This window comes from Pogonomyrmex barbatus, unplaced genomic scaffold (assembly GCF_055798465.1).
Source record: "Pogonomyrmex barbatus isolate J1 unplaced genomic scaffold, ASM5579846v1 scaffold3, whole genome shotgun sequence".
Lineage (NCBI taxonomy): Eukaryota > Metazoa > Arthropoda > Insecta > Hymenoptera > Formicidae > Pogonomyrmex > Pogonomyrmex barbatus.
The window spans coordinates 19960541-19987523 of record NW_028297127.1 but is presented as its reverse complement, the minus strand read 5'-3'; the positions used below and the strand labels follow the sequence as shown (position 1 = coordinate 19987523).

Here is a 26983-nt window from a genome sequence, read left to right as displayed (position 1 = left end):
AAGATAGAATATATGCTGCTTTTTCTCGATGTTGATTTCGTTTTCCTCACCGCATAAATATCATGAGCAGTTGCCGTTGTAGAAGTCGCGTAGTCGCTGTCAACTTCCACTTGATGTGGTTTAGTATCATAAATATCTAAATGATACTTTGAATTTTTCATAAGTGTTTACATTAATATTTAAATTTCTGCGGGTTTTTTCCGTGTGTAATATATTGTATTAATGCCAACGTTCTGTGAATATTGCAATTCACGTACTTTATCAAGACGAGGATCAAAGATTAAAAATCCCTATTTAGATTCGCAAAAATATATACTATATCTTTTTGATGCGGAAAAATATATTGTATATTGATAAGGATGAATAATCAGAATGTACTGGAACAATTTACTATTAATTTGCCTCCTTGCCCTAATACAATGAATCACTGTGTTTACCTGAGATAATTCATTTCAATGAAAATAATTATAAATATGAATTGAGTATATTTTTAACAGTCTCGTTGAAAGGTAAATGTTCTGTTCAGGCTACTACTATCTGTCGATAAAATTACTTTATACTTTATCTACAGATGCTGAACTAATTGATTGTAAGCAAAGTAAAATCCTGTCATATTGACTCGATTAACACCCAACAAGTTATTCTATGGCGGGAAATCTGCAAATTATAAAAAAAAACGAAAATGCCAAGTGTAAAAATATCTTTTCATACGCAAGGCTATATTCATTATCCAAGAATTTTCACATATCATTTTACTTTTGTTTAACATCCGGTGAATAAAAAAGATAAGATATAAAGAATATACAGGATACTCGAATGATATTTCTGAACATAGTCCTGCATGCTGCAGCAACAAAATGTCAACAAACGTGCTCAAATTTTCTAGAACTGCTTCCGCTGTATTGGCTTACTCATGAAAAGAGATAATGATGACAAAATTTTGTAACCAATAATAGGAAACTGTTGCTAGCATTGCTGCATATGAAAAGATATTTTAATACTTGCGTCGTCTGTCATGATAAATAATAAGCTTATTGTTTAAAGATAACTTGATTGTGTTTAATGAGCCTTCTCTTGCGTTAATCATTTTCATGGTAACTTAGATCAAACTACTATTTGTTTTAATTTTCATTGTTATTATTTATTATTATATTTTTATTTGTGATGATATGTACGTATATGTATTTACTAATTTCTGACATATATTAATGAGAAATGATTTTGTCGACATGTTGGCGAGATGATTGATGATGAGACATTTTATATATATTATAACTCGATTTTAGAAATGTAAATTAAATGTTAATCAAAAATGTCCCATAAGTTATTTCAATCATAAAGACATTACCTAGTTATCTGTACGTGATGACAGGTCGTTGTCTATCTATTCTTTCTTTTTTTTTAACGCAATCTGAATTTTCCCGGAAACATCGTATCGGGTGAAATGAAAAGAAACGCGAACATCCTTGTAAATATATTGCATAGTATATTGTACGACTTAATGCGATATAACCTAGGTTAGATTTAATTGAACTGTTCGTGTTGTTACGCAAATATTATTCTCAATCGCAAGAAAATGATTAACACGAGGGAACTCAATCGGGTTTAACTAACCTAAACTAAACTATGTATGTGTAAAGGGACACGTAATCTTGAATAGTGATCGTCAAATAATTTCTCTTATGTTTTTAGAACGTACAATAGAAATTCAATCTCTATAAGAGAAAAATGAATATACTAAGTACGTAACTAGAAAAATAACGTGACTATTTTCACGACAGCTCTTTCTTAATTTGCCTATCAAGGAATTCAATGGCAAAAATCACACTTGAATTTTTAAGTTTAAATTAAAAAATAAATTGAATGATTGCGAAACTCAAGTTTGCATGTTCTCTTTTTGTCATAACGTGAAACTAAGTATTTTATCATTAATAGAAGTATTTGTTAATTCCATTACTAACTTTTATGTTTACTTTTACGTATTACGTTAACCCTTATATATTTAAGCAATATCTAATCTTTATCTCATCAGTAAACTTTCTCAAACATGTAATTTTAGTGTAGCAATTGTACTAAAATGTCTTAATTATCTTGTACATCATGTGTTTTTAGATTCTATAAATTATCTGAAACGATGCTATTATAGTGCTAGTATAGTGAACTACAAAATTTTAAATATTTCAAAAATAACGTCAACAAGAATTAATAAATATAATTCTTGAAAATATAAAAATAGTAGAGTGTATTTCTCTAATTTCTCTAAAAATAATTAAATTTAACCTTTCTCTATAAATATAATCCTGAAAAGGAAGTAATAAATTTAATAGTTATTGTGATACAAGAGAGATCATTCCATCGTATTAGGATTGGGGCCCTGAAAAGGGCCAGTTTTGTGTCAGCAGTGTCAGAAAATTATTTTTTTGCTGCCTTTGCGGTCTTGGTAGCTGTTGCCTTAGTGGTTTTCGGTTTGGGCGTCTTTGTCTTTGCGGCTGGAGCTTTGGTGGCTTTCTTGGTCTTGGATAGATTTTTGGTCTGAGCAGCGGCTTTCTGCTTCGCCGCGGCTTCAACCTTCTTCGCTGCCGCTGTTTTGGCTGTCTTCTTGGCAGATGTAGATTTCTTTTCAGCCGCTGCCTTCTTAGTTTCGGTTGCCTTTTTCGTGGCGGGCGCTTTCTTTGCAACCTTCTTCTCGGTGGTCTTCTTAGTATCCGAACTCGGTTTCGGTGCGGTACGTTTTACCTTGTTCTTTGGAGCGGGCTTGTTAGTCGAGAGCTTGAAGGAGCCCGATGCACCCTTCCCCTTGGTCTGCACCACTGCACCGGAAGTAACCGCCGCCCTTAGGTATCTCTTGATGAAGGGAGCGAACTTCTCCCCGTCAACCTTGTACGTCGAGGCGATGTACTTTTTGATGGCCTGCACGGACGAGCCCTTGCGATCCTTCAGCTCCTTGATGGCAGATGTGACCATCTCCGAGGTCGGCGGATGCGTGGACTTCGGGCGCTGCGTTTTCGCTTTAGATTTCGCGGCCTTCTTCGCAGGCGGTGAACCGGCGGCTGCGTTTTCCGTAGCCGCGGCATTACCAGATGCGCTTTTATCCTCCATCACGATAAAGAGAAAGAGAAAGAGAAAGAGAAGAGCGAATTGCGGACGTTCAAAGACGAAGTACAAATATAAACTTTCGTTCTAAACGCTCACAGATGACGCTGTTTAAAAGTAGCCGCGCTCGGCGCGCTCACTTGTAGGATACGCACGGACCATGGAGAGAGACCCTCCCAATGTTGCAGGTAGGATGCTATCGGGAATGAAAGAGCGCCCGGCAATTGTTCATTGTTTAAACAATATTTTGCACAATGAAGGCTATCGATTTGCGGCGCGGAATTGTAGAAGCAAGTAGCTAGTTTCGTTTGGTATACATTTCGACGGGCCTCCGCGCGGCCGGCGTCGATTTTTACGCGGTTCCGTGCGGCCCGCGCCCTCGTTTCATTCGCGAGGCTCGATTCAATCCGAGAAATAAGTTAATAAACAATATAATTATTAATGCAACGCGCGCTTATGCGGCTCACGAAACGTCGTGATAGCCGTGCTAACCGACCGCACGCGTTTATCCCGAGCGACACGCCAGATTCGCCCTGAATATTCCAAGTTTCGCGGATGGCGGAATACAAGAGTCGGCGCAGCACAAAGTGAAATACCGATTACAAAGTACATTTGCAGACAATTTTATGGAATAGTGTAAAATGTCATTATCGGCTGGAAGGAACATGGGTACGATTAGCTTACGATATTATATGCATAATCATGAAATTCGCTCCACGGATATCATATATACGCGCAGATACTTCCTATAAAACGCCGAATATCCTCTCGCGTGGTTAAAGCTTACTGTTATAAGGGATCGCACGACAGGACAGTGAAATAACACGTAGAAACTGGAAACGATGAAAATTAGCATATTTGATATCAAATCGATCATGGTATGGTCACTTTTACCAAAATTCACAAATGTCGAGTGCAATTTGATTCTATAATTCCCCGCTGGGTTCGCGAATTGCGCAGCTCGGAAGACGTAAAAACCGAGCCGTAACCTAGTAATTTTCCGAGTCTATCAGTTGTACGATGATCAAATGACACGAATACTTGTGCATCGCTGAGCCGCAATCAATGATTGTATTTGGATTTCCATTTCTGGAAATTCGTTAATTGATTTTTTACGTCGGATTTGTGTGTCAGAGTAATGTTTTGAAGGCTCGTATCTGCAGCGCGCCGATTAAGGCTCCTACGCGCGGTAGCATTAGTTAGATTAGAGTTCTCTGAAAAAAAATGTAAAAATTGTTTACATATATATTTTGTTATATTATATACTCTTTTTAATTTACTAATAAAAGATTAATTACCAAATACGAATAACACATACATAATTCTCTCTTAATGATATCTATATTTTGAGATTAATGAAATCATAGTCGTATGACAGATATTCGATCAAGTTAAAATACGCATTATTTATTTATAAACTGTTCAAATTTTATTGTGGAATTTAGATGGACAATTTGATTCTAAAGTTAAAAAAAATTAAGATCGCTAAATTAGGAACGCATATATTCCGAGAATGTTCAGAGATGTCGCAAAAGTAGACTCTTAGATATATCCCTTTATACACTCAAAATGTATAAATAATTATATTAAAAATGTATTGTGCATATCTAATTTCTCGTTTTTTTTTAATATGTATTAAAACTGTATTCCAATAAAAACTTCAATACAGGATATTTTTGGAATACACGGAATTAATTCTTACTATATATATACATTTTATTCTTACTATATTTTCGGAACGCTCTCAAAACCCACATATGCTAAAATATCTAATTCAATATGCAAATATGATTTTTATGTAATCTTTATTGCACTCTTATCTACTTTACTGTTTTTCTACATTGTAGCGTTTTTACAATTTATCTTACGCAATATTATGAAAGTTTTTGCATTAATTAACATATTTTCCTAATATATGAATATATACATGTGTATAATTTTCTTTATCATTATTGCTAATCTTATAAAAAAATATTTATTTTTTCTCCATAATTAAAGTAGAAATATTTTAAGATAGGAATTAAAAGCTACTAAGATCAACATAATAAACAATACATAATTTTTGAACAATTTAAATTCTTTAATAAATAATTACATCTTGCTACAGTTAGCATAAAGACATATTTATCAGACATATTTTAAAATATTTTTATAGAATGTTTTCATATAAAATATCCCAAGTTTGGATTTCGTGGTACTTGGATCATTGTTATGCCTACAAATTTTAAAATACATTTTAGATGTATCATATTTATTATATTTGAAAGCAAAAAGATAAATGAAAAAATATAGATGTAAAATATACACACACACACACACATACACACACGCGCGCGCGCGCGCACGCGCGCGCACACACACACACGCACGCACACGCACACACGCATATAATGCACATGCGTATACTTTACTAAATAACAATATCAAAAATAAAATAGCATTAAAAGCTGTAGTTCATTGATTTCTCTTTTATAGGTTAGTCTGTACGTTAAAATAGCTTTATAATATCTCGACAATAATATTTAGTAGTATCATTAGCATATAATAATCAATCTCGTGATATGCTTTATATTCTGCATTTGATTATTATTTCAAAAGAACAATTTAGTCCGAATTATGATCGCTTGAAAAATATGTATCTAAAATTACGTTTCTGCTAAACAATGATACACACATGCGCGCACGCACAATGCACGCATGCGCACGTTAAAATTTTATTTTATTATATAAAAGCGTGTTGTAATAAGTTATTGTTGTTATTTAACCGGCATATATAACATGCATAAACTTATTGATGTATCTTAATTGAGACACAGATATATTATATCTTACAATTTTTAAAAGTTTACATATTTGACTTTGATATCCAAAAAAAACTGTATCTATTAATATTTTAGTATTTTTCATTGATAAAAATATTTTTTGAGATAGCTCGCCGTGCATGCACGCACGCGCACGTGTGTGTGTGTGTGTGTGTGTGAGATGAAAAATATCTTATCGTTTATAATAGAAATCTTCACAAGGATATTATACTCATAGGATATAATGTTACATTCTATGAAAATTTTTAGAGAATATAATTTTGTGTACGAAATATCGATAATCGCATATCAAAATCTATGTAAACCTAAGCGAGTATTTGCAAAAAATTGAATAAATAATTCTAATATTCATATCAAATATAAATTGTATATTACTTATGTAATATTATTGTAATGTTATATTTATAGCTGTGATTTCATATTAACAATTTATACTGACTATATATATATATATATATATATAATATGTGTATGTGATGTGTGTGCGTACATGTGTTGGGGGGGAGGGGGGTAATAAAAGTTTGTAATATGCAATTCAAGTATTTTTGTTTCTCAAACTTGAGCAGTATTATTCATCTAATTTAATATTATTAAAATTTTTATTGTTTAAATATTATAATGTTTTATTGTCTAACTTTTAATATCAAAGCAAAAACATTTAAAAATTGAAAAAATACAATTTATCTTTCGCATTGAATATTTCAACGTATTGATATCAGAGCAAGAGCACATTGTAATTTTAATTCCATTTATATATATGTAAATATGTATATTAAAGATGTATAAGTCATAAAATTAAATTTTACATTAAAATATTATAAAAATTAAATTTTACCTTTTTTCTCTATATTTCAATATTGATGCGGTATATTTAAGCAGTAAATTTTTTAATTTGTATTTCATTGATTATGATTGTTATTAGGTATAAAATAAAGCAAAGGAAACATTAATTTTTGTACATCTTTGTTCGATCGCTATGCATTATGCGAGGTCCACTCTTCGGAAGCATGTGATAGAATAGAAACCGTTTCGTGCTGTATCCCTCCCTCTTTTCTCCCCGCCTCACTTAGTCGACGCTTGATTCTCCCCACCATCGGTATGGCAACCAATCACTGTCGAGACAGTTGTACCGGCTAGGCCTATAAAAGCAGGATGAAAAATCAAACGCGCTTAATTCTCGATCGACTGTCGTTCTGTGACGTTGTATCGCCCTTGGTAAGAAGATGGCTCGTACGAAGCAGACCGCACGTAAATCTACCGGAGGCAAGGCTCCCCGAAAACAACTGGCAACTAAAGCAGCTCGTAAGAGTGCTCCTGCCACTGGTGGAGTAAAGAAACCTCATCGTTATAGGCCTGGAACAGTAGCTCTTCGTGAGATCCGTCGCTATCAGAAAAGTACTGAATTACTGATCCGGAAACTGCCATTCCAGCGTCTCGTTCGTGAAATCGCTCAGGACTTCAAGACTGATCTCCGTTTCCAAAGCTCGGCTGTTATGGCATTGCAGGAGGCTAGTGAGGCTTACCTCGTTGGTTTATTCGAAGATACCAATCTCTGCGCCATTCACGCCAAGCGAGTTACCATCATGCCTAAAGATATCCAGTTAGCTCGTCGCATTCGTGGAGAGCGTGCTTAACTTCAAAGTACTGCGAAAAAAAAACCATCGGCCCTTTTTAGGGCCACCAATCTTTTATACGAAGGGTTGTCTCGTTCACTTACTATATTCCTTATACCTTTTAATTAAATTTTTTTATAATATTTCATTATAACTTATGTAGTAGCTATCAATCTTCATTTTTACATTAATAAGAATTGTATACATGTAACTACTACATATTTTATCAGTTTTTATTTAAATTATTTAGATTTTTATAAACATAAATATTTTATTCAAAAATTCATTCAATTAAATTATTTTATATTGTTTTTTTCGATGTATTTTTCAAATATTTCATTTTTCTTTAAACTTTAGAATTCTTTAGATCAAACGTTACATTACGTACCTATTTTATTAAAAATTGAATTCTCTAACATCATCTAACAAACAAACTTTTTAGACGCAATGAAATACGTAATAAAATATTTCGATCAAAGAAACATAAGAGATTTAAAAAATCTGAATTAATTTAACTTTCAACTTCCGTACAAAGGCAAGATGAAATTAACATTTAAAAAAAAATTTAAATAGCAAAACAGATTATAAATTTTTCTGTAGATAATAGATAAGGCCTTATAGTTAATCAGAAAAAAAAATCATTTTTTATGTCATCATGATATTGAGAAAAAATCAAACCTTGAAATCGCCTTATTCTTTTTTCCCTAAATGCAAATAAATGAAATTTAGAGTTTAAAAAAACAATTTGATAATTTAAAAGATACTTATTAAAGTTAGAAATAATACTACATAAATTTTAAAATAAGTTAATCAATTCGTATATAATTGTATTATATCGACTTCAATAGACTTTATCTTTTGTTTGTTAAAATAAAAATTTATAAACTTTATATAAGAACTTTTCCAAAGTTATTGATTGAATATTACTTAGCTTTCGATCGTCTCAATATTTTATATGAATCAAGCGAATCGACATTTAGTAGAGTTGCTTTTTAGATACATGATCATATTCTTATGAATATGCCGATTTGAAAATGTAATATATTTATTACAATTATATTTAAATTTTGTCACTCATATTTAATTCGAAAATTACATCTTTCCGTATATATTTTATGTATTTTATAAAATTTCATACTTTATACAAACTATCTATCGATGCTTGCGTATGTCATAACCTCCATAACCTTAAAGCTTTCTATATACAAATATGAACTCTTATTAACTATTTAATTTATATTCCATATACATTCAATGTAGATTTTATCAATTATGTGAATATATTTATAGCAGTTTTTGTTTCTATACTATTACTATATTTATTTCTATACTATATCTATATTTATTTTCATTTAACACAATATGATTGAAAATTAATAAAAGAACACTTCATTTAATATTTACAACGATCAAAAAATCGCTTTAAGAATATAACAAGAAAAAAATTCAAATTCTTTATATTGTAAAATGCATTATTTTAAAAGTGCATAAATTATAGAATATCAGGAGATGTAAGGTAAGTTGTGTTAAGTTTACACGTGTCAAAATTAAAAAATTTTATTTGAAAATAAAAAAAATGATCATGCTGTTTAGTTAAGATATTTTTTATTGCTTTTTATGCTTGAAATGTCGGATGTAAAATCTTTTAATTTGAATCAAATGTAAATTCTTTTTGCAATTTGTGTGTGCATATGAAATAAGATAGCAGACTCATTGTAAGTCGTATGAGTTTATAGCAAACAAAAGTTGTTCCAACATTGAAGTATTTGTGGCCCTGAAAAGGGCCGATTTAGGTTGAATGTCCACCGCTCTCCGCTTAACCACCGAAGCCGTATAGAGTTCTACCTTGACGCTTCAGGGCATAGACAACGTCCATGGCAGTCACAGTCTTCCTTTTCGCGTGTTCGGTGTAGGTGACAGCATCGCGAATAACGTTCTCGAGGAAGACCTTCAACACACCACGAGTTTCTTCGTAGATCAAGCCAGAGATACGCTTGACGCCACCACGTCGTGCCAAACGACGAATAGCCGGCTTGGTGATACCTTGGATGTTATCGCGAAGAACTTTCCTGTGACGCTTCGCTCCTCCTTTTCCCAACCCCTTTCCTCCCTTTCCGCGACCAGTCATCTTGAATCTCTAAGATAACAGATACCAACTGACGCAAGAGCAGACGAATGACGACTGTTGCAGCGAAGCCGGCGCTTTTATACCTTCTGGACTCGGTTTTCCCCCACCACGTTAACGCTAGCCAATCGGAGTGTACACTCGATTTCTCGGCCTATATGTGGTACATACACTTATACCGTTTTCCATTATTGTTCAATTATTCATTATTCGATATAAACAGTATATTCATTTATATTTATCAATTTCAAAACATTGCAAAATGTGAAGAAAAAGAATATGAAATTAGTATAAAAAAAAATTATGACTATTTTAATTTAATATCCAATAACATACAAACAGGATTTCTAAGGCATTGTTTCTAAGGCCCAATATTCTGAATCTTTTATAAAAATGCTTCTAAAAATATCTTATAACCAGAGGCTACTTTTAGACTTTTATCGATAGAAGAATTCAGAATGTATGAGTCAAAGTATTTAAATTTTAATGATAAATCTTTTTTGAGGCAATTCAATACATTGTTGTATTATAAATTTTATTAAAATATTACTTAAATTCACTACTTTTATGCACATTAATGCTAAGCAGAGAAAATTGCTAAAATATTACTTTTTTTGATAAAATTTGATGAAATTTGCTCCACAAAATGCTTAGTCAATAATATTAAAGCTAAATCCACTTCAGCCATGATCTATTAATAAATAAAATTAAGAGACTAAAGTTTGGTATACATTAACTGTTCAATTAAGAAAGTTAAAAATGAAAACTTTGTCTCTGAAGAGGGAAAATGAGCGATACGATACGAGTATTACTTGGCTACGCAGCGTCTACCAATGGCGTTGCGGCGATACAGGAGTTAAGCGTTGCTCGTGTCTGATTGGTGTTCCCCTACCAGCATTTCTCCCTATATATAAAAATGCAGGGGCAGTTCGAGCGACATTCGATTCTCGAACTTGCCTCTGTGCGTTTCTTGTACGAAGGTATCTTGTGAGAAAATCAACCATGCCACCAAAGGCTAGCGGCAAGGCGGTGAAAAAAGCCGGGAAGGCTCAGAAGAACATCAGTAAGACTGATAAGAAGAAGAAGCGGAAGAGGAAGGAGAGCTACGCGATCTACATTTACAAGGTGTTGAAGCAGGTTCATCCCGACACCGGAATCTCCAGCAAGGCTATGAGCATCATGAATAGCTTTGTTAATGATGTGTTCGAGCGCATTGCGGCCGAGGCGTCACGACTGGCTCACTACAACAAGCGCTCCACGATCACATCTCGGGAGATTCAGACTGCCGTAAGGCTTCTCCTGCCCGGCGAGTTGGCCAAGCACGCTGTTAGTGAAGGAACGAAGGCGGTTACCAAATATACAAGTTCCAAGTGAATTGCTATCACAGAAACGGCCCTTTTCAGGGCCACCCAATATTTTATAATGTTGGACATTCTCTCATGTTTACTTAATTTTCCTCTTCCACAATTTTTCATTCATTTGATTTATGAAATAACTTGTACTATTATTAAACTATAAATATCGATTTAAAGACATTATATTAGAAATAAAGGACATTTATGTGATTAAACAATTATCAGAAGAGAAAATAATTAAAGATAGAAATGATATATACGCATACGTGATCGCACTATTCGAAATTTTCTTGTGAAATTTTTTTTTTTTTCTTATGTACAATTAAGAAAACATTAGATACATAAAATACTAAGAAGAATAAATTGATTAAACATTTTATATGCTTACGTAAAATTAGTTTTTTTCGAAATTTTGAAGACGTTAATAAAACAATTGAATAATATTGCGAATACATTTTTAGATTATTCATATAATTATTCTTTCATTTGCTACAACTAAATTCATAAATGAGTATAAAAGATATTTTTTATGTCTACGAATGTGACTATAGTAAGACAGTATGCCCAGTAATAATAATAATGAGCATAAATCTTGTTACCGATTCAAATGGATAAGTCAGGTCTCTGCATTACGAACAGAATTAATGCATATCAATATATGTAATTGAAGCTTGTAATATTGGCGTCTCTGATGTAGCTGCGTTGCGGTTCACAAAAACGTTTCGAGCGTTTGGTTGACCGGTTTACGTGATATAGGTTATGTTAATATATTTAAGGAAGACTACCATGCTTTTGTATTTATAAGTCAATATTTTCTCTTTTTGCTCAAATCTTTTCTATCGCTCATAGACCTGAGATCTTATAATTTCATTTCGATAGTCTGTGTAATTCTTTGTAACGGAAAGATTACATATTATACATAACCTCTGAAAATGTCTGACGACGAGGATTTGGTTTATGTGAAGAAACAGAAAACTGTTCATTATGGCTCGCTGGAGGAAGCAGAACGTGCACGACTTGCAGCTGCCGTTGAAACTACAGACGAAGAAAAGGATGTCACAAATACGAACGATGCTGCCAATAATACCGTCTCATTGGGAAATGTGCACATTTCAAATGAATATATGGAATTGGAGGATGAAATGTCCAAAGATCGACAGGCACTCTTGGAGGAATTTGAACGTAGAAAAAAGGCCAGACAAATTAACGTTTCCACAGATGATTCCGAGGTAAAGAAACACTTGAGACAACTAGGTGAACCAATTTGTCTGTTTGGAGAGGGCCCAGCCGATAGAAGAACAAGATTAAGAGAATTATTAGCCAGCGTCGGTGAAGATGCTATAAAAAAGAAGCACGAGGAGGAAGAGAAACCATCTTACCCAATTGAAAAGGATACAGAGACAACCTGGTATCATGAAGGTCCAGATAGCTTGCAAATTGCACGTTCGTGGATAGCATGTGAGGCCTGATTATATGATTTTATTCTAAATCGTATAAATATTTAAGTTTTTATCAGATTGATATTATGAACTATTTAATCTTTATATTTACAGCGTATTCGTTACCCAGAGCAAAAGTACGGCTAGAAAAGGCAAGGCAGGATTTACAATTACCAGCTGCAGCTCGTACAGCAAAACGACAAGAACTTTTGAAGAAATTACAAGCATTAAGCATTTACTGCTCGCAAATCGGGGATAGGAGACCCATCTCGTTTTGTCAATTTAGCCCTAATTCAAAAATCCTTGCTACAGCTTCATGGTCAGGTTTATGCAAACTATGGTCTGTACCCGACTGTACTTTGTTGCGCACTTTACAAGGACACAATTGTAATGTTGGCTGTATTGTTTTTCACCCAAAAGCTACAATAACCGAAGATGTGGTAGGCGAAAACGCGGGACAAACTTGTGTGCTAGCATCTTGTGCAGCAGATGGTATGCATATTATTATAAATAATATACCAAATTATAAACTGATTTATTGTCCTGAATTTTACAATAGGCAGTGTGAAACTATGGAGTGGTGGCAATAGCGAAGAACCATTAGCAGAAGTGGAAGGACATGAACCTCACAGGGTTTCGAGAATAGCTTTTCATCCATCTGGACGATTTCTCGGCACATGTTGTTATGATGCGTCTTGGCGATTATGGGATTTGGAGCAACAAGCAGAAGTACTTCATCAAGAGGGTCATGCTAGAGCAGTACATTGTATCAGGTATATTTTTTTGCATATGTTATTTATTATATATTGAGTCATATTTATTATGTATTTATATATTTATTTAGTTTTCAATGCGACGGCAGCGTTTGCGCTACAGGCGGTCACGACTCTTTTGGTAGAGTGTGGGATTTGCGTACTGGTAGATGCATAATGTTTATGGAGGGTCATTTAACGTCCATTTTTGGCATCGATTTCTCGCCGAATGGTTTCCATGTTGCGACGGCGAGCGAGGATAATACCTGTAAGATATGGGACTTGCGAAAAAGAACTTGTATATACACGATACCGGCACATACCAATTTGCTATCTGATGTCAAGTACCAGAGAATAGAAGGACAATACTTGGTTACCGCATCTTATGATAATACAGCCAAAATTTGGTCCAACAAAACATGGCAGCCTCTCAAGATGCTACCAGGCCATGATGGAAAAGTCATGTGTGCCGATGTATCACCTGATCATAAATTTATTGTAACTAGTTCGTATGATAGAACTTTTAAGCTATGGGCCCCAGAATGACAGATTTGAAAAAAACATTCCTTCTCAACGGACTGTACTAGAGATAATAAAATTTCTTTCTAGCATTTACAATTCATAAAATGTTACATAAGCATGTAAATTATTAATGTAAAACGTTACAAAAATATCTGATTTACTTGTCACACATATTGCAAATTTATAAAATTACCATATTAATTTTATATTGTAATTATATAATTTTATCTAAAAATCTAAAAAAATATACCTGAAAATAATGTCTTTTTATTTATATTGAAAATGTTTTTGTATATTTTTTGTTCTAAATATACACTACATTCGGATCCATATTGATTTATGATATATGATAGATGAAAAATGACAATAAATTAATTGTTACATACAGCTTTATTTTTTAATTTTTCTTTAAAAATATAATACTTCATGATCTTTCCTGAAAATTATAAAACATGCGAGAAATTCTGAAATTCTGGGACATCTGTCCGATTTATCATGTAATGTAAAATAATTCCCGAAATAACGAATCATTCTTCAATCATGCTCAAGCAGCCGTGACGATGATTATTATTTCAGGAATTCTACGTGACAGAGCGAATAGATGTTTTAATTTCTCGCACCTTTCATAAGTTTCAGAATCATTATAGAAATTATTATTTTAAGAGAAAACTAAAAAATAAAGCAGTAATTTGTTGAGTGTCATTTCTCGTCATAAAACCGATATGGCCGTCATAAAATCGAGCTTTAACGTTTACTCGTTTTGGAGAAATATGTTTTTCGCAAAATAGATCTTTTATAATCGTAATAAACTTTTGACGTTATTTATAACTGGCAGCTGCCTGTTTAATAGGCTCACTGTTGTTGTGTCAACGTTTATATCGTTTTCGACAAAGAATCGCGCACGTTAATTGCAAGATCCGAACTATTGTGCCGAGGTTTGTTGAGTGCATTTCAAGATGAGAACTGAAACGAGATTTCGCTACTGTTACGTTATTAACAAACTTTCTAGAGATATTTTGAACACGACAATACTTCAGAACTTCTGTTATGAACTTTGAATCTTTCTGACAGAATCTCTCATTTAGGTTTAATTTATCTTCCTCCATTTACAATTGTACTTAAGTTTAACATTAAGTTTAACATTAAGTTTAAGTTTAAATTTAAGTTTAACATTAAGTTTAACATTATATATGAAGTACGTTTGCATATCGATAAATATATTATTTCTGGAATTATTTATAGTGAAAATATAATAATATATTCTGCGTATTTATAATAATTTATATTAATTTATTAATATCAAGTGAATCGAAGATTACATCTTTATGAATCTAATAATTATTCTAAATCTATTACATAGCTATGATGTCAAGTTTTCTTATTTCACAAAAGCGACAATTTCGTATTTTATAAATATTCTCATCAATAAATTCCATCGCTTTAATTTTAAATTTAGATTTGACATAGCAAAAATAATTAAGTAGGACTTTTGATGATTTATTCGTAGCTTATGTGGCTGAGTTGGTATCTTCCTGAGATTTATATTTCCCGATATGTATCGTTTTCATTTATTTAAAGAAGTTTAGTATCTTATGAATGATTCTAGCCATCCTGAGATCACAAAGTTTAAAGCGATCGAATCACGCTGATTCTGTGAGAGGTAAGGCTTGATGAAGCCAAGTTTTGCTGCCTCCTTCGGCGAAATCCGCGGCCGCGTGTCCATCGCCTTTCAACATCCACTTTGTCGTTAATAGTCCATCTACTCCTACCGGACCACGTGCGTGGATACGTGTCGTGGAAATACCGACCTTAAGAAAAATTATTTTATGTCAATTATATTTAGGCTTTCCATCGTGTCAAGATGCATTATTAATGTTAATGTTTTGTACAAACATTGCAGTCCCTTTTATCAATTCAATGTCAGTTAACGATTCACGTTAACAATTAGACGCGGTTTCGAGCAATTTTAAAGAAGGAAATTTTTTTAACGAAAAGACTAGTTACATTTTTTTTGTGTCTTACCTCTGCTCCAAGACCGAATCTATAACCATCTGCAAATCTAGTGCTGGCATTATGAAACACACACGCACTGTCAACCTCTCTCTGGAAATGCATCGCTGTACCGGTATCCTCGGTGACAATAACATCGGTATGGCTGCTACCATATTTATGGATGTGATTGATGGCATCATCAACGTCCGTAACTACTTCTATGGTACATTCGAGTGCGCCGTATTCGGTTCGCATGCTTTTGGCAGCAGGCGGACCAAAGGTCAATAAATCTCTTAGCTTTGGCCCGGAGTTAATTTTTACCTGAAGGATATTCTTGAGTTATGTATATGAAAAATATATTTATAATTAATCAGTTAAATAATAATTTTTAATTATTACAACGAAGAGACTTTTAATAATTGATTTGGAATAAAATAACACACACAAAAGTTACTTTCGTTTATATTCCGAAAAAATGAAAGTGTGAAAGTCAATCTTTCCTATTCCGTTCTCCAAAGGAGCCAATATATGTCTCAGTTTAACTTGAGTATAAACTTCTGACATTTTACGAAATCCCAGTGAAAAGTTTCATGATGAAAGTTCGGTTTACGAACGCGAAGTAACACGAAGCAACACGACACGAAACTAGAAGTTTCTAGTTTCTAGTTAGAAATGTAATTCGTAATTCTTAAAATTTTTCGAAACTACTACCTGCACGGACAAATCCTTTGATTCTCTTTAAAAAGCTAATTAAAAGAGATAAGAAACTGTTTATACATTTTTATACCCGAACAAACAAATCGAATATAAATGTCATATAACGCATAGATGTAAAACGTGTAGATTTTTATATATGTTATATGACAAATATATATGTGTTTGCCAGATATATTTTATAATTTTTTTTAAAATACAGGAGAAAAACTAACTCACCCCTTCTTTATGCAACATGCTGCACACGTCGCTAAAGAAACTGCCGCTCATAACACTTTCATGTATCAGCAACGTCTCCATAGCGTTGCACGCGGCGGGGTAATCGCACTTGGAATCCCTAACGATCCTCATCGCCTTCGTTAGATCCGCGTTCTTGTCGACGTAAACGTGGCAGATTCCCTCGGCGTGTCCCAGGACGGGTATATGCTTAGACTGTTCCTGGATCGTACGAACCAGCTCCGAGCTACCACGAGGGATGATGAGATCTATATGTTTCTCCATCGAGAGAAGGTCGCCCACGTCCTCCCTCGTTGAAACGAGCGAAATTGCGTTTGAAGCGCCGAACTTGTCCAACGCCTCCTTCACGAGTATCATTAGGTACTTATTGCTCTGAGTAGCCTCCTTGCCGCCCTTCAGGAGAAGTCCGTTGGCACTGGACATGGCCAAGGCGGCTACCTGAGGCAGACTGTCCGGTCTGGATTCGAAGATCACTAGCAGCACGCCGATGGGCACCGTTACCTGCCGCAACTCCAAACCGTCGGCCAATCTGGTTCTACGGATCACGCGACCCACGTTGTTCAACGAGCTGTCCGCGATCTGACGTAGACCAGAACTCAGGGACTTGAGTTTCGCCGGTGTCAGGGACAGACGTGATAACAGTGCTGTCGCCAAATTGTTCTTACTCGCGGCATCCAGATCCAGCGCGTTCGCCTCGAGAATCTCGGGCTGCCTAGACTCCAACAAGTCCGCGAGGGTTGTAATACATTCGGCCCGTTCCTCGGGGCGTAACGCCTGTAGCGTTCTACTGCCAACGCGGGCTGAAATGTTATTCCACACGTTTGTAATTTCGTCAAAGTGATATATAATTAATAAAACAAATTATATTAGCTATTTAGTGACTTCAATTAGTGATGTTTTAGACCTCGGTTTTGGTCCATTCTTTCCAAATTTTATATGCGTTTCTTTATCTTAAAGGTTCTTAAACAAAACCTTGAAATCTTGAAGACGAAAGATAAAATATTACCATTTTCGGCGACCACCTCGACGGGAGTGGACGAGCCGGCAGCCTGCGTGAAGAACGTTCCGATCTTCCTGCCCGACATGATGCTCTTAATGGCTTTTTCCTGGGTGCCGTTGCAGATGACCACTGCAACGCCACGGTCCATCGCCCAAAGAGCGGCGTTAACCTTCGAGTCCATGCCGCCCGTGCCTACCTTCGACTTCTGTCCGAACTTGATGGTATCCCTAAGGTCGGAACTGAAGGTATGCAGCATCTTCGCGCCGTCTTGCCAGGGTGGAAGATTATAGATCCCGTCGACGTCGCTCATGAGGACCAACAGGTCCGCCTGGACCTCAGCTGCCAGCATGGCTGCCAGGGAGTCGTTGTCCTTGATGGATATTCCTCGTCTGCCGCCACTACCGGCGACCTCTTCGTCTACATCCGGCGGCGGGGATACCGCGTCGTTCGTGTTGATGATCGGCACGATGTTCAGGCTGATCAGCTCGCTCAGGGTGCTGAAGAGATTTTTCCGCGTCTCCTCGTTGTAGAAGTCGGGCTTGGTCACCAGCACCTGGGCGATCTTGACGCCGTACTGGGCGAACATCGCGTCGTAGAGAGACATGAGACCAGACTGGCCCACCGCGGCAGCTGCTCTAGGTTCCAACATAGTTCCTGCATGAATATAGTATCAAGGACCGTAAGTTACCGAACGTCCTTTCTCTTACTTCGGGGAGTACAATGCCGACGGAGGTGGGGAAGCAGGGAAGAAGGGAGTCTGCGGAACAACGCGAGCGATTCTTGAAACAGTTGGAAGCAGTTTTTGGGGGAGACTCTCGTCGCAACGAGAGTGACAAAACAAGCGGATCATTAGTAAGACGTCGAGGAAACGTGCATCGTTCTCGAAATGCGTGCGATCGATTGGACGATGCACTCGACAAAATTCACAGGACAAACAGAATCCCGCGGGAAATTCGTCGTCGGTCAGTCGGTCGTTAGCTCAATCTATACAGACATACATGTATAAACAGACCGGACGTTGTCATTGGCAGGTTGCCCCAGACAGATATTCGGATAGTTAGCGTTTCCCGCTTGGATATTTTTACAGACAGTTAAATTTACGAACGATCGATTTGTTTCCTTTTTCTAAAAATCCTCAAATGGTTATTTATGGTCATTTCAAGAAAAAAAACCGCTTGTTAACGTCTCTGCGACGGTGCAATTTATTGAAGAAACTTCTCACTGTTCTCTACTGTTCGTTTCAGGTAGCACATGCGCCACTTTTCTTTCGTACATTTTTAATTTTGTAATGACTGGTGAGATATTAAAAAAAATATATATGTATAATTTTCAAAGTTGACTCGCTCGTCTGTCTCGAAAAATATCAACATCTCATGCATGTGAATTGTTTGCGGTATATTATCTCTATTCTCCACACACATATACTATACTAAATCAATGAATCGTTAGTGAGGAATAGCATTGATTACAATACCAATAAGAGCATTTCTATCGTACGTATATCTACGTATATCAACGGAGAGGAAATTCGTTGTTGAGGAAGTTATTGTTTTCCTGAGGATCGATGCTATATGAAATATTTGTTTCCATCCGAGAATAATAATTCACACAAGGAATAAATTATCAAGAAACACCTAGCAGTGTCTCGGTATACGCGTTAGCACGAAACTGACAGTGTATCTTCATGCAAGCAGCTGCAAATACAGATTCCTCTGTCAAAATACTAAAATTATAAATTATTTTATCAAGAAAACGATAATTCAATAATTTTACACTTTCATATATTTGAGATTTATTTTTAGAATCTTTAAGAGTCCGATGTTTAAAATATTTTAACATCAACAAAGATGATAGAGCAGTAATTTAATTCTATCTCGATTGCTATTACAATATAATATTTAATTTTCTAATATTATATTTTATGCTGAAACTGTACTGTGATCATGTCGCATATACATTCGTATAATATCTGCGTGATATATTATATATATTAGCTATATATTAGCAGAATGTAGTCAAGAATGTTTATACAGTATATTATTTCTTATTCTTGAGATATACTTAGAATATTCACACGGTATAGCTTTATATTTATTCTCAGGATGTACTCATCCTAAGAAAATGAATGTCATTTATCGTATATATTTTCAGGATGAAACTTGAGAATCTCTTTGTTACATCATTATATTTATCGATTTTCTATCGGTTTTGTTCATTTTAGAAAAATCGGATATATTTCATTTCACAAAACATAAAGAAATGGCGCCACGTATTCGCTCCTTGTATTGTCTTGAAAGAATATTATTCAAATGGTAGAAATTAATTGTTCTGTACACACAGCTTGTAATATATAATATATTATCTCATTAATGCCAATTATACTATATATTATATATGTGATATGTAATAAATAATTGACATTAATGAGAACGTTATTGATTAGTACTGTTATTCGAGCGGAAGTCTTACAAAGGAACATAACGCAAACTATAGGATTATTATATTCTGGTCTCAATTATGCTAATGGCAGTTTGCTCGTGTATCTACATACACCAAAATCCACCTCTTATCATTCGCGCATGAAAATATTAATTAAAGCAAGCGTCTATCGAATACGTAGCATCCTTGATATCGTATCTGATGGAACGAATGTGTATGTGCGGAGGAGGAACATTAAATTGGCATACTCCCGCGCCAATTATCACGTCCAACGTTGGCTTTTCAGTGGCCCGTCTTGCAGGAAGAGTAAAGGAGATGAGATTCATTACTTACGAAATAGGTCAATTTGAAATTTAGGGACTTGTAAACAATAGCCTTTGAGCGCGGGACATCGTAGCGTTGGGGTAAGCTGCATTCTTGTAAAATTATGAGATATACACGGAAGCATAAATAAAAGCAGAAGCATACGGCAAATAAAAGTAAAGTCAGCAGAATTTTTCAGTACCGATCGATTCTTGTCCAAATGGAAAATAAATCTATCGATATATCCTCTCATAATTATTATCGCAAGGTATAAACGTTAGTATTCGCTAATTATTCGAGCGTAGTTATCTCATGAGCTATTTTTTATTGAGGATCAGGAAATAATTGTCGAGCAATATGCGAATAAAAAGCGAAAGCCCTTAGAAAGGGCCCTTAAAAAGGGGAAGCGTACCTGCATGCTCCCGCGTGTGGTCCGTTGGGCTCAGAGTCTCTCTCATCGACATGGACATTAAAAGCTCTTGGGTGAGCTTTTGCTTGCCAAAGGCGACCGCCCCGCTAGTCACCATGACGCATTCGCGGCCATCGATCTGGCATTCGGCTACCTGCTCGACGATAGACGCTAGACGTCCGAGAGCGAGGCCGTGTTCGTCCTCCCTGGTTATAACGGCGCTGCCGAGCTTGATTACCAGCCGACGGGCGTATTTCAATTCGCTGCGCTCCGTAAAGGTCTGTTGCCTTCGTGGTCTCTCTGACGTTTGTAATTCCCTCCGCACGTACCCTTGCGACACGCCATTACTCTTGAAAAGTTTTTTTCATGACAAATGAGATAAAATCGCGATAAGGAAAGAATGTAAGGCTGTAAGAGAGAGAGAGAGAGAAAGAAGGGAAGGTAGGAAGAGAAAGAAAGAGGATAAAAGCCCTGAATAAATTATCGTTTCAATGGGCAAGAGATTTATTATATTAAACATTGCCTGACAAATACTTGTTAGGTGTGAGTAAGATGTTATTAGTTACTCCGCGCGCTCTGCGCTCGCGTTTTCGCGAAGCAAAGAGGTCTAGCATTGTTGGAAAGTTTTGAGACTTCATCGAAGAAATTATGAAGTTGTAACGATGTAAGACATTAGTAGAGATTAGTAAGGAAGAGAGAGAGAGAGAGAGAGAGAGAGAGAGAGAGAGAGAGAGAGAGAGAGAGAGAGAGAGAGAGAGAGGAGGGAGGGAGAGAGAGAAGAGACTCCTGGAGCTATCTGCTTATGCTTAGGTCATATTTATTTGAGTATACTTACGCGGTAAATCTAATAAAGTTTGCCAGAGTATTTAAAGTTAAATTACGTCAGTGAGCGAAGCTAATTTTTTTCGCGTAATCATTTTGAATTAGTCAAAGTACAATCTGGCGTGGTATTTTCCAAGTGCCATTTAAACATAAAGATTATCATCGTGTCTTATCTTTGTACACGACGATGTTATTGATTCATCGATTTTACTACGGTTTAATAAAATATTTATTGTAAATGTCTGTATTCGCGGGCACAGTGTGTAATAATATAAAATAAATTTTATTTAAGTCTGTATTAATTTTTATCTATGTTTTTTGCAATACCAAGCGAAAGTTTATTTAAATTTAAAAATTAAGATTGAAGATTGAAATTTATTGCAAAAATTATATATCCCCTTGGAGGAGTAGAATAAACATAACTCGTCGCAAATATTAAAAATTTTATCTGCATCGCGCATAAATTTTCTGAAATAAATAATAATAAACTTAATTAAGATGCATCTATCTACCGATAGTGCTCTTTACTGCATTAGTACAAAATAATTTTGTGTTAAATTATCTAAGGAGATTCATAGCAAACGATAATATATCAGATATCTGTTTACGATCCGTCTGTAATTCTCCATATCTCTCATTTTCTCACTTCAAGCCCACAAGTTTGATAACTGCTGTAGCTGTTAATTTAGATTAACAAAAAAACACGATACTCAAGATCACGCGTGTATTTTCTATTATGCTCAGATGAAATAGTCTTCTCAATACGAAAGCAAACATAATTATCCATGTGTTGTGACATAAATGCAATTTTCACAATTGCAGAGATGTTTCGTTACGCGATTACTGATTGCGCGTTATAAATCATATCGTAACCCGCTTATCTTTGCGCCAAGATGCATTCTATTTTTATATATCAGTTCCTGGCTATATATTATTCGCGAGATAGAGAGAGAAATGCGCAATTTTTCACACGTGTACATCGATAATTTTATTTGCAAATATTGATAACTACACTAATAAATTTTGTAAAATTTAGTATTGTTAAAAAACAGAAAAAGATATCTTTATTACAATAATGCAAAAAAGAATAGTGTACTGGTAATGAAGAATGATAAAACGTTATATTTAATTATATATTTCGTGTACCACACACGTAATCTCATAATTACTGTCACCGTTAAAACAAATTTATTAATTTATAAAATGTACGTTGATGAATAAATGAAACAATTCTATTTATTACATTTTCAGAGAGAGAGAGAGAGAGAGAGAGAGAGAGATTATATTTGTTTCGTTTTTATTATACTATTATCGATATCATTATTTTTGGTTTCTTTTATATTCTATATTCAGAAACGCGAAACGCTCTTATTATTATAAAAATGTATAACCACACATACAACGAATAAATTATTTCAAATTTTTGAAATCCCCTTCCTTTATTCATGTTTATCTTTTTTACTACTATATAGATAATAAATAAATTTCTTGTCATCTGTGGCCATCCATTTGATATGATATATTTTTTTTTATCCAATGATGTGATATATTTTTTATTATTTAGTAGCCATAAAATTAGTAGTCATTCGACGATTATCCAATATCCGTGTTATACCATCGTGTCATGTTATCTATGTTATGTTAATGTTATCGTTGCGGCGCATCATATTCTGCATTATCAAGGTTTGATTCGGGAGACACGAGACACTTACAACGTAAAGCGCGAACGTATCGGTACCCCCCTCCCCCTCCTGATAAATTGTGCCAGTTATCGGTGGAATTGGTCACTTTTCGATTTGCAGGTTTGTATGCGCGTCCGACGATAGCGGACGAGCGAACGTGTTCATTTTCAAGAGGCGAAGTTTCACCGATGGGCGACTATCTGTCGCACCGCATGTTTCGTATCGATGTTACAACGTAATGGAACTCGTTACACACGTCGGGTTCACGTTGTACTCTGTCTTAACGTCATTTCGAACCCGGTCCCGGTATCAGTATCAGAAATTCTTCGCGAATTTCAAGGGACAATACACCGGACGTACCGGATCAATACGGTCGATCGAGAGACAAGTTTTAAAAACAAATAAAGTATAAAGGTCCGCGAAACATTTACGTCTCGTAAATGTAAATTCGTGCAAAATCACGTTAGTCGCCTAGTTTTCTCCTCCAGATTTACGCGATCGGTCGCGTTACTCCAACGTTAACTCGGACGTGTGTAAATGCTCTTCGTCGGCAAATGAGTACGACAATAGAAGTACGAAGTAATACATAATACTCCACGTACTATTAGCTGCGGCAAGCGCGACGATCCCATGAACGACGAGGCCAGTCTTCGTGGCGAATTACCAAACCGGACAGATCTCGTTAGGAGCAAGATCGAGTACATGGTGATCTTCTGATATCTCTTCCTCGGGACAATTAACTGAGCTCCCCCCTCTCTCTCTCTCTCTCTCTCTCTCTCTCTCTCTCTTTCTCTCTCACTCTCTCGGAGAATTCCGGGATCGAAAGTTGTCGCTCGGAAAACTCGCGTCCGAATAATTACAATTGTCTAACGATTATCTATCACTCCGAAGGACATTAATCGAGACTGACCGAGACACGCGTGAAAAAATCGTTTACTGGCGCAGCAAGGTACACGATGAAAAAGAAAAGACGTCACGTGCATTCGATCGCGTGTCACGGATATCCGCTCTAGCTAAGGGAATAAAAACGTCGATCGAGCGGGGTGGTCTTGATTAATTTGCCGGATTCTCCGGGCCGGATCGGAGCGGAGGGAAAAAGAAAGGTGAGACAAATCGCGCGCGAGACGAGAGAGGAGAGACGGGACTGCGATGTCCTATCTCATCACCGAGGCAGACCGGCCGCGACGATGGTCAACGACACACTACTGCTTTCTACTACAAAATCATTTCGAAAGACGTTGTTATCGCGACCAGATTGGAGAACGCATCGGGCGAACGAAGATTCGCGAGGGAGGAGGCAGATCGGAGGAAGGCATCTCTTCCGCCGGGGAAATCTGGGCGACGTCGCGCACGTCACGTCCGACCTTACGTTCCGCTGTTTTTTTCCAAACGTTTCTCGGCCCTGGGTCCCTGGACTACGCAAAATTCGAGTTTACATGTACCGGACGCGAGCGGAGTTACGAGACTCGTCTTTGTACACGACGATATGCAGCCGCCGCGTCGCTCGGGCGAACTTCGACCCCGAGGATTGCGAATCGAGCAAACAAAGTCGCTGATAACGTAACCCATTCTTTTTCGTCGACTTTGCGTCATATGTCACGTGCGCGACATGTCACGGTGCGTGCGAGCAAACCGATCTATATATCCGATAAAATTGGTCAAAAATTACACGACGTGCAACGTAGCGTAGTTTCGCGCGCGCGTCGCACAATTACGCAAATACGCAATGACGCGATTTATTTATTTACATTGTTTCTCTCCGTCCTCCTGTTTGTCCCATGCAAAATATCAATTGACGGTACACGAAATAAAATTGCTGATCATCACGTGGAATCTAAAGCGATCTAAAGCGATGTGCATGTACGCGTGTGTGCGTGCGCGTGAAGAGGCCTATCGTGCTTGAGACGATATCTCACGAGGCGTAGCCTATTACTTGTATTTTCCAAGATTCTTATCGAATTTATAACTGACCACGTGTCATTACATCATACGTAACGTGATAGACGTATGTTATATATTACTTGTACAATGTGTATGTCTATACACGTGCATTTTATCGAAAGTCCTCTTATTTTTTTGTGCTCCCGAGTGACGATATGTAAAGCTTCGCTTCTCTTACGAAGTGCTTTGACGTTACTAGAATTCATTCTTGCAGACAAATTCCTCCCGTTTATGGTCCTCCCAGAAACAGACGTGAATAACAGACGGAAAAAGAATTTCTCTCATGGAACAATCACATTGTAGAACAGCGAAAAAAACAGAAAATGGAAAAATTTTATCTTAGAAAAATAGATCTTGGAAATTTTTCATATAAATAGAAATATCTCTTTTCCGATATATTTAGGGCTTGTTCCTAGCATATAAACCAATAATATGATATATTTCCTTTAACAAATATAAATAGTGTTCCAATCACAAATCTGAATTAAAAATTTTATGGATTTTTATGTATAAAAGAGCAAATAATAATCGTATTAAATTTATGGAGCGAGAGAATTATTCTTATTAGTCTATTAATAAATTTAATAATGTCATATTAATGTATTGACTGATAATATTAATTATTTATTTAAATAATCTATGCAAGATAAACGAGAGCATATAATTCGTACGTAAATAGTGTAGAAATTATGGTAAAAACGATTTATCAACGGAATAAATCCGTCGATGGAGCGACCTGTCAGCGAAAAAGCTGATAAGGCAAATAATCGAAAATCCTTGTTTTTTCACTCTTAACTTATAAATAATCCTCTTTAGGATGTCCTGTCGCGAGCAGCTTACAAGCTGAATGGAAGCTCATACAAAGGTGTACAACGAGAATACCTCAACAACGCTGTCCGAGTCTGATAAAATCCCTTTAACTACATTCTTCTTTAAATAACACATAATTCTTGAATAAATTTCTGTGAGCTGCTTTAGCTTATGTTTATTAGCAAGCTCGCGCTAACAAAGCTTTTAATGAACGAACTTGCATTTCGCTGGAGTGGTACATCAAACCTAAAAGTTCCGATTGGTGATCCAGAAATAAACCAAGAACGGTGCTCTTATTCATATTTGCTGAGCGATCGATAAATCAAACTTGTAATTTTCAGATAATTGTAATTGTAATAATTTAATTAAAAATTAAAATTTCACGTAGATTTATATATATATATATCTTTCTTACATAGAGAAACCAACACGCAATTATACACGCAATTCTACACGTGCGTATCTGGCAGTTAATTCTGGTAGATCCAGATTATAAATCATATGACGTGATAATACGCGTAACGCCAATATCGGTATCCCGTATGTCCTACTCATTATCAAACGTATTGTACATGCGAAACTATCTACTCGTTATTGTCAGCGATCTGTCTCGAGTGATGGTACAGGCATTTGGAATATCTCCGATAATTTACTTGCTCGTCTATCGATTTGTCCATTACGTGGCATCAATCCCTATTGTGGATTTTATATCCATTAGCTTTCGGATTCGCAGCTCGTAAGCCGACGGCCTCGCTGTCGGAAGGGCTTAAAGAGAATTAACTTATAAGTCGGTTAGCAAAAAGTGCCTTTTGATTTCGTGATCATCGTGCCTGTGTCGGCTATGTCTCCTTTCATCGAAAGGATTCATTTCGCTGATAAATCACTTTTATAAATTTCCACACGAGCCACGTAC

General features: G+C 35.8%; 6 protein-coding genes across 6 annotated transcripts; 3 read left to right on the top strand and 3 right to left on the bottom strand.

Annotated features, from left to right (window-relative positions):
• Positions 1-1462: 1462 nt before the first annotated feature.
• On the bottom strand, positions 1463-3221 carry LOC105423858 (uncharacterized). Its single transcript, XM_011633786.2, has one exon. The coding sequence runs from the start codon at positions 3097-3099 to the stop codon at positions 2413-2415; it is 687 nt and encodes a 228-aa protein (XP_011632088.1). The 5' UTR covers positions 3100-3221; the 3' UTR covers positions 1463-2412.
• A 3843-nt stretch (positions 3222-7064) lies between these two features.
• Positions 7065-8015, top strand: LOC105423859 (histone H3). Its single transcript, XM_011633787.3, has one exon. The coding sequence runs from the start codon at positions 7139-7141 to the stop codon at positions 7547-7549; it is 411 nt and encodes a 136-aa protein (XP_011632089.1). The 5' UTR covers positions 7065-7138; the 3' UTR covers positions 7550-8015.
• An 806-nt stretch (positions 8016-8821) lies between these two features.
• On the bottom strand, positions 8822-9699 carry LOC105423860 (histone H4). Its single transcript, XM_011633788.2, has one exon. It carries the CDS (start codon positions 9654-9656, stop codon positions 9345-9347), a length of 312 nt encoding a protein of 103 aa, XP_011632090.1. The 5' UTR covers positions 9657-9699; the 3' UTR covers positions 8822-9344.
• Positions 9700-10579: 880 nt separating this feature from the next.
• On the top strand, positions 10580-11451 carry LOC105423861 (histone H2B). Its single transcript, XM_011633790.3, has one exon. The coding sequence runs from the start codon at positions 10656-10658 to the stop codon at positions 11025-11027; it is 372 nt and encodes a 123-aa protein (XP_011632092.1). The 5' UTR covers positions 10580-10655; the 3' UTR covers positions 11028-11451.
• Positions 11452-11705: 254 nt separating this feature from the next.
• On the top strand, positions 11706-13995 carry U4-U6-60K (U4-U6 small nuclear riboprotein factor 60K). The gene is made up of 4 exons (XM_011633791.3): positions 11706-12466; positions 12562-12939; positions 13007-13220; positions 13292-13995. The coding sequence occupies exons 1-4, from the start codon at positions 11941-11943 to the stop codon at positions 13743-13745; spliced, it is 1572 nt and encodes a 523-aa protein (XP_011632093.1). The 5' UTR covers positions 11706-11940; the 3' UTR covers positions 13746-13995.
• A 787-nt stretch (positions 13996-14782) lies between these two features.
• Positions 14783-24796, bottom strand: P5CS (Delta[1]-pyrroline-5-carboxylate synthase). The gene is made up of 6 exons (XM_011633792.3): positions 23922-24796; positions 20819-21164; positions 17671-18318; positions 16647-17464; positions 15744-16034; positions 14783-15529 (listed from the first exon to the last, which is right to left on the bottom strand). The coding sequence occupies exons 1-6, from the start codon at positions 24021-24023 to the stop codon at positions 15362-15364; spliced, it is 2373 nt and encodes a 790-aa protein (XP_011632094.2). The 5' UTR covers positions 24024-24796; the 3' UTR covers positions 14783-15361.
• Between the last annotated feature and the right edge of the window lie 2187 nt (positions 24797-26983).